At 71.3% G+C, this 8,215-nt stretch overlaps 1 protein-coding gene across 1 annotated transcript; it reads right to left on the bottom strand.

Annotated features, from left to right (window-relative positions):
• Positions 1–326: 326 nt before the first annotated feature.
• On the bottom strand, positions 327–6,496 carry AMHR2 (anti-Mullerian hormone receptor type 2; the record flags this gene model as incomplete). Its single annotated transcript, XM_084223468.1, has 14 exons — positions 327–512; positions 601–968; positions 1,072–1,108; positions 1,719–1,874; positions 2,195–2,331; positions 2,402–2,549; positions 2,925–3,085; positions 3,159–3,273; positions 3,758–3,982; positions 4,390–4,574; positions 4,877–4,983; positions 5,299–5,515; positions 6,248–6,397; positions 6,484–6,496. 14 exons carry the CDS (start codon positions 6,494–6,496, stop codon positions 465–467), a joined length of 2,067 nt encoding a protein of 688 aa, XP_084079594.1. The 3' UTR covers positions 327–464.
• Between the last annotated feature and the right edge of the window lie 1,719 nt (positions 6,497–8,215).

Below are 8,215 nucleotides of genomic sequence, written 5' to 3'. Positions count from 1 at the left end.
GGGGGGCAGTGGGGGGGGCACTGGGGGGGCACTGGGGGGCATTGGTGGAGCTCTGGGGGAAGTTGGAATAAAGGAGAGCGATTAAAGGTGTGGTAGATTTGTGTATGGGGAGCCCAGGGGCAAGTGGGGGGCACCAGGAAGGGCTGGGGGGCACTGGGGGCACGGGGGGCACAGGGCAGCCCCCCCTCCCGAGCAGCACCGGGGTTTGTGTCCCCCCCAGTCCCGGCCCCCATCGGCGCGAAGGAGACGCTGAGGCACATTGGGGTGTCCCAGAGCTTTATTGGGGGACAGGGGGGACACCCCGGGACCCCCCTTTGGCAGCAGGGGATGGGGACACGGGGACACGATGGGGGTCCCGGGTGGTCCCAAGAGGTCCCAGGTGGCTCCTGGTGGTCCCAGCGGTTCCAGGTGGTCCTGGCGGGTCCCAGGTGATTCTGGGGGGGTCCTGGGGGGTCCCAGGAGGCTCAGTCGGAGCTGCTGGAGGAGGAGGAGGAGGACGAGGACGAAGAGCGCTGGGGGGGAACAGCAGAGCCATGAGCCCCCGAGGGTGGGGGGGGGGCTGGGGGTGACCCCCTGTGTCCCCCCCCGGGTCCCCCCCACCTTGTGCCTCTTGTGAGCCTTCTTCATCTTCTTCTTCATCTTCTTCGCCGCCTTCTTGTCCAGCCCGGGGGGGAACGAGGGGAGCACCCCCGGGTGGGGGAGCGCCCCAGGGTGGGGGGGCACCCCAGGGTGGGGGGGCACCCCAGGGTGGGGGGGCTGCGGCAGGGGCGGTCCCAAGGGGGGGCCCGAGGGGGGCAGAGTCGGCCCCGGGGGGTACGGGGGGGGCCCAGCGGGGTACGGGGGCTGCCCTGGCCCCCCCAGCGGGTTGGGGGGCACCGCGGGCGGGGGGTACACGGGGTTGGGGGGTGGCACCTGGGGGGGGTACGTGGGGTTCGGGGGGTACACGGGGTTGGGGGGGGGCGGCTGTCCTGGGGGGGGAAGAAAAGAGGAAATTGAGGGAGGGGGGTTTGGCCCCGGAGGGGTCAAGGCAGCCCCCCCCAGTTTGGGGTGTTTTGGGGTGTCCCCCTGTACCTGCACCGGGGTTCCACATGGTGGGAGACTCCAGCACCTGGGGGGGGGCACGGGGGGTGAGCGGGGACCCCCCGAAACCCCCCCACCGCTGTGGGGACCCCGCCGGCACCCAGGGGAAACTGAGTCACGGGGTTTGGGGGGCCCCCCCCGGGCTGGATGGAGCCGGGCGGCGGGGGGGCTCTGGGGGAGTCGGAGGGTTTGGGGTGCAGGGGGATTTGGGGCGCACGGGGGGTCCTGGGGCTCCGCTCCCACCTTCGCTCCGGCCGCGGCCCCTCCCGGCAGGAAGCGGGGGCGGGGCTTAGGCGGGGGCGGGGCTCACGGCTGGCTCCTCCCCGGGGGCGGGGCCGGACCCTGCCCCCTCCCGCCCGGTTCCCCGTCCCTCCCCGCCCGCCCCGTGCCTCAGTTTCCCCGTAAACCCCCGGTGGATTCCCAGTGTCCCCCCGCCCGCCCCGTGCCTCAGTTTCCCCGCAGATCCCCCTGGGGTTCCCGGTGTCCCCCCGCCCGCCCCGTGCCTCAGTTTCCCCGTAAACCCCCGGTGGATTCCAGATGTCCCCCCGCCCGCCCCGTGCCTCAGTTTCCCCGCAGATCCCCCTGGGGTTCCCGGTGTCACCCCCGCCCGCCCCGTGCCTCAGTTTCCCCGCACGCACCTGCCGGGGGGCGGGTCCCGGGCCGGGGTCCCCCGGGGCCGGTGCGGGCCCCGCGGCCAAGCGCTGGAGCCGCTGCAGCGCCCGCTCGGCCGAGAGCCGCGCCTCGGGGTCCGGGTCCCAGCAATCCTCCAGCAGCTCCGGCAGAGCCCCCCCGGGCTGTGGGACCCCCACCCCACCCCGCGCTCAGCGGGAGATGTCACCGCCAACGGGGACAGCCCCCGGTGCTGGGCAGCGGGGAGGGGACCCCTGGGCAGCGACCCCCCCCCCAAACACCCCTGGGACCCCCCCTCGGGTTTCCTGAGTCACCCGCACCCCCCTGAGACCCTCTGGGGTGACACCCCCAAGCACGGGCAGGGGCACCCCGGGTACCCTCAGCATCCCCGGGCACCCAGGCAGGGATCCCCCCCTCGGACCCCCTGTCCCACCCCGGGACCCCCGCGGGTCCCCCCTGCCCGAGGGGCTCCCCGGGCTCTGACCTGCGGCGTGCGGTGCCAGGCGGGCGGGATGAGCGGCCGCCGCCTCTCGTCCGCGGCCAAGCGCCGCAGCTGAGCCCCGCTGGGGCTGGAGCCCAGCTCGGCCTCGTACGCCAGCCGGAACGGCGGCACCGGGGCTCCTGCGGGGCGGCCGGGGGTCAGCGGGGCCGGGGGGCCGCGGGCAGCGCGGGGGGACCCGCGGGGGCTCACCGGGGCTCAGGGCCTGGCAGCGGGACAGGATCTCCCAGAGCAGCAGCGCCAGCGCGTAGACATCGGCCTGGCGCAGCGCCCGGCCCCAGGCCCGCAGGTCCAGGCTCTCGTCCAGGATCTCGGGTGCCAGGTACCGCTGGGTGCCCGCCTGCGCCACACCGGGCCCTGAGCGCGGGGCACGGGGCCACCGGGACCACCGGGGCCTCTGGGACCACCGGGCCCAGTGGGACTACTGGAGCCACCAGGACTACTGGGGCAACCGGGGCCACTGGGACCACCAGGGTCACTGGGACCACCGGGACCACCGGGGCCACCAGGGCCTTGAGCCAGGGACAGGCTCAGCTGGCAGTCACACTGCCAGTGACATCTGGGGTGCCATCCCCAACCCAGGGCTGCCACCTCCCCCTCCCATGCCATGCCATGCCATGCCATGCCATGCCATGCCATGCCATCCCATGCCATCCCATCCCACGGATCCCATGCCGTGCCACCCCGCCCCTGTCACCCCTGTCACCCCTGTCACCTTGCGGATGGCCACGGCGTGCCGGCTGCCGGCGCTGTCCTGGGCGCGCGGTGGCAGCGCCAGCGCCAGCCCGAAGTCGCCGATGGCGCAGGTGCCGTCCTCCCGCACCAGCACGTTCTGGCTGCTCAGGTCCCGGTGCACCACGCTGGGCTTGTACAGCCCTGGGGACACCGGGGGTCACGGGGGGGACAGGGCGGAGCAGGGGGACAGGGCACACCGGGGGTGCCACCTCACCGTCACGCCACAGCTCCTGGTGCAGGAAGGCGAGGCCGCGGGCCAGGGACAGCGCCAGGCGCACGCTGCCCGCCCAGGTCCCCACGTGCTGCCCCAGGAAGTGGCGCAGGGAGCCCTGGGGACACGCGGGGGACACGGCTGGGGACGTGGGGCACCCCCCAGTATCTCCCGCACATCTCCCCCCACCAGACCCCCATCCCCACCCCTGTGCTCCCCGAGTGTCCCACACCCCCCCCCCCGAGCCCCCTCAATCCCTTGCACGGCCCCCAAGCTCCCCAAACCCCCGTTACAACCGAGCCCCCTGAGCCCCCGTTACTCCTGTACCCCCCAGACTCCTGTTACACCCTCCCCAGTACCCCCCCGTGCCCCCCAAATTCCTGTTACACCCCCCTGGTACCCCCCACACTCCTGTTACACCACCCCTGGTACCGCCCAAACCCCCAGACTCCTGTTACCCCCACTCCTGGTACCCCCCAAACCCCCAAGCCCCTCAAACTCCCGTTACCCCTCTCCCCCCAGTACCCCCCGGTACCCCCCGTACCCCCGTACCCCTCTCCCCCCGGTACCCCCCGAGCCCCCCAGCCCCCGCGGGGACGCACGGCCGGGTAGAGCTGCAGCACCAGGAGCCCCCCGCGGGCTCGGGGCGCGGCCGCCCGGGTGTGCAGCAGCCTGGCCACGTTCTCGTGCTCCATCAGCGGCAGGGCGTGCACGGCGCGCTCGGCCGCGAACCTCCGGCCGGCCCCGGCCGCGAACGCCTTGATGGCCACGGGCCGCTGGCGCAGCGTGCCCCGCCACACGGCCGAGAAGCGCCCCGACTGCAGCACCTGCCCCGCGCGGGGACACGGCTGGCACCGGGTGTCCCCAACAGCCCGGCAGCCCCGCACAGGGTCGCCTTTGGGGGTCCCCGGGCACCCTCAGCGCTGTTGTGCCCCCCCCCCGGATTGATGTCCCCTCTGCCGTGGGTGTCCCCACATCCCTTCCCCATATGGGAGCCCCCTCCCAGCGTCACCTCCGTCCCTGCCCTCCCACCTGGGTGCCCCCGTGGGTGCCCCTGTGGGTGCCCCTCGCCCCGTGGGTGTCCCCCACCCCGTGGGTGCCCCTCGCCCCGTGGGTGTCCCTCGCCCCGTGGGTGTCCCCCACCCCGTGGGTGTCCCCCCGCCCCGTGGGTGTCCCTCCCCCCGCGGGTGTCCCTCCCCCCGTGGGCGTCCCCCGCCCCTCAGGTGCCCCGCACCTGCAGGAAGCGCAGCGCAGGCAGCTCCGGGCTGGGGGGCTCCGGGGGGACCGCGCTTCTCCGCCCTCCCCGTGGTGGCTGCCCCGTGCGGGCCCTGGTCCGGCGCAGTCCTGGATGGGGGACACCAGGGACACCCCCATCCGGGGACCCCCCCACAGGAACCCCCCAAATCAGGGCCATGGGACCTGGGGACACCAGGGACCAACAGCCCCCCCTCACGAGGCAGGGGACATGGGGAATGTGGCATCCCAGGATCCCCGGGACACGGGGACACCCCACCCGGGACACCCCACCTCGGGGGGTCACAAGGACACCCCCGCCCCAGGGACAGGGTGACACAACACTTGGGGACCCCCCCACCTCCACCCTGGGAGACCCCCACAGTGGGAACGCCAGAGATGTGGCGTTTGGGGACACCCAGGGGACGTGGGGTAGGGGGTGGCTGTGCCCGGGGGTCCCCCCGTCCCCACCGTGTCCCTGTCCCTACCGAGGACGCCCAGACAGGTGAGGAGGACGAGGAGGAGGGGGCTGGCACCCAGCAGCCACAATGTCCCCGCGGAGCCCCCCCAGCCGGGCACTGGGGACAGACAGAGACTGAGGTGACACGGAGCCCCCCTGACCCCCGGCTGTCCGGTGTGGTGGTAGGGGACACTTTGGGGGATCCTACGGCTTCCCCAGTCCCCCGCGAGTCCCCGGTCCCCCTCATGGACCCCCCCCCCCCGTCCCCCACGGGTCCCCCCGAGAGTCCCAGGTCCACCCGGCGCCCCCCCCCAGTGGGGACCCCTGAAGGTGCCCGGATCCCCCGTGTGTCCCCCGAAGGTGCCAGGATCCCCCGTGTGTCCCCTGCGTGTCGCCACCCCCGAGTGCCCCCCAGAACCCCCCGGCCCCGCACCTGGGCCCTGGCGGGGCCCCCCCGGCCCCCCGGTCGCCGCCGCCGTCCCGGTGGCGTTGCCGTTGCAGAGGTGGCCGTGGCACAGGCACAGCAGCACGGAGCTGCCGGGGTGGCCCGCGGGGCTGGGGGCGCAGGTGGCCGAGGGACAGGCGTCCCCCCGGCCCCCCCAGCAGCCTGGGGACAGCGGCACGGTCACCCCGGGGGGGGCAGGGGACAGGTGGGACCCCCGTGCGGGTCCCCCCCGCAGCGGCTCCTCCCCAGCGCCGCTGCAGCCGCTGCTCAAGGCCAAGGCCGAGGCGGCCGCTGGGGAGGGACCAGAACCTCCCCAATCCCCCCGCTCCTGCCCCCCGGCCCGGATCTGCCCCCGCTCCTGCCCCCCCGGCTGGGATCAGACCCTGCTCCGGCCCCCCCGGCCCGGGATCGGACCCCTTTTGCCTCCCCAAATTCCCCCAGGGCAGGACCAAAGCCCTCAACCCTGCCCCAGCTCCTTCTCTCCCTCCAAATCCCCCCGGGGCAGGAACAAACCTCTCTATCCTCCCCCAAATTCCCCCCGGGGCAGATCCCGTCTCTCCATCCTCCCTAAATTCCCCCCGGGGCAGGAACAAACCCCTCCATCCTCCCTAAATCCCCCCGGGGCAAGAACAAACCTCTCCATCCTCCCTAAATTCCCCCGGCGCAGGACCAGCCTCTCCATCCTCCCCAAAATCCCTCCGGGGCTGGAACAAACCTCTCCATCCTCCCCAAAATCCCTCCGGGGCTGGAACAAACCCCTCCATCCTCCCCAAAATCCCCCCGGAGCAGAAACAAACCCCTCCATCCTCCCCAAAATCCCCCCGGGGCAGGAACAAACCCCTCCATCCTCCCCCATCCCCTTCAGCCCCTCCAGCCCCGCCCGGGGCCGGCTCAAACCGCAGCCCCCCCTTCCCCTTTGCCCGTGCCCCGAGCCGGGGGTCGCGGGGGTCTCACCCTGCACCAGAGCGTGGCTCCGGTTCCAGATGCCCACGCAGCACTGCCCGGGGGGGCAGCGAACGGCGCCGGCCGCCGCCCCCCCCGCGCCCCCCAGCGCGCCCCGCACGCTCGGGTGCTTGTAGGACACGCAGGTCAGGTTGTGGGGACCTGCCAGGGGACACGCTCGCACCAGGGGGGGCTTGGAACCCTCCAGAAAGGCCCCCCCAGCCCCGGCGGAGCCCCCCAGCACCCACCTGGGCGCCCCATGGGAGCAGGGCCGGTGGGAAGAGGAGCCAGGAGAGGAGAGGAGCAGGAGCAGCAGGAGGAGGAGGAGGAAGAAAAGGAGAAGGAGGAGGAGGAGGAGGAGGAAGGTGCTGCCCCCGCATCAGGGAGGAGAGAGCCGGGGTGTCTGGGGGGGCAGCCAGGCCTGGGCCCCTGCCCTGCGTCACCCAAACGGAGCTCGGTGTCCCCTGTCCCCGCTGGTGCCATTCTGGGACCGACTGCACCCCCCAAACGGAGCTCAGTGACCCCCAAAAGGAGCTCAGTGACCCCCAAACAGAGCTCAGCGTCCCCTGTCCCCGCTGGTGCCCCCTGCAACCCCCCCAAACCAGCCTGTGACCCCCCAAAAGGAGCTCAGTGTCCCCCCAAACAGAGATCAGTATCCCCTGTCCCCTCTGGTGCCACTCTGGGACCAATGCACCCCCCAAAACCAGCCTGTGACCCCCAAACAGAGCTCAGTGACCCCCAAAAGGAGCTGAGTGTCCCCCCAAACAGAGCCCAGTGTCCCCCGTCCCCCCTGGTGCCACTCTGGGACCGACTGCACCCCTGCCACCCCCCAAAACCGGCCGTGCCCCCCAAGGGACCCCCCCTCAGACGTGCAGACAACGCCAGCGACTCGTGTTTATTACAAAAAGAACTCGTCGTTCCCCATTTACAAAGGAGCCCCCCAAAACTAACAGTTTCATCTAAGTCTTTTTTGTACAAAAAAATAGCACTTTGGGACCCGAAAAAAAAATCATCCACCACCCCCTCCTTCCCCCCCCCCCCCAAAAAAAAAATTGCCTTTGGGGGAGGGGAGGTTTATGACATCAGCCACCGGATTTGTAAAAACCAACCCCCCCTCCCCTCCCCTTCCCCAAATTAAAACAACAGAGACGGGACGAGATCAAACAGGGAGAGAATTATTGCCAGTTTGGGGGGGCTGGACCCCCCAGGACCCCCCCCCGCTGCATAGAGAAGCGGCCCCGGCCCCCCCGGAATGAAGGGGTGACAGTGGGTTAAAGCTGGGGGGTGGGGGCAGCCCCCAGAGCCCCCCCAAACCCTCTGTGGGGCGCGGGAGCGGAGCAGGGGGGGCTCATCCCCAGCCTGTCCCCCCCCGTCAAGGCACGTTCGTGTTTTGTGTCCCGGGAATGGCTGGGGGGATTTGGGGGCTGCTGGGGGGGGTTTGGGGGTGCCAGGGGCAGGGTGGGGGCGCCAACAGAGCCAAAATGGGGGCGGGGGGATCCAGCTGCGCCCCCCCATCCCCTCCCGGCACTGGGAGCAGCGCTGGTGGTGCGGACACCCCCCAAAATGCTCTGATCCCCCCCAAAACACCGCGGGGGAGCAGCCCAGGCTGCGGGCAGGGGTCCCTGGGGTCCCCCCCCTCCCTCGCGGCTGCGTTTCCATAGGAAAGCCAAACTCCTTGGGGACAATCCACGGGGAGGGGACACGCCGGGGACATCCCAGCGCCGGGGCCGGGCCGGGTTTGGCACTTGATCCCCTCTGGGGACAGAGCTGGGCTCGGGGTGGGGGTAAAATCACCAAATTGACCATTAAATTAAGAAAACTCCTGTTTTTTGTCCCAATCCTTTGTGGATTTTGGGCTGAGGGGGATGCGGGGGGGAGCTCATAGTGCTTCACAGGGTTATTAAAATACAAATGCTTAAAGTTTCCTATATAAAAATATACAAATGCAAAAATAGATATCGAGAGAGAGAGCCGGGGGGG

This window comes from Fringilla coelebs, assembly GCF_963513975.1.
Source record: "Fringilla coelebs genome assembly, chromosome: 30".
NCBI lineage: Eukaryota > Metazoa > Chordata > Aves > Passeriformes > Fringillidae > Fringilla > Fringilla coelebs.
This window is presented reverse-complemented; position numbering and strand designations above follow the sequence as displayed.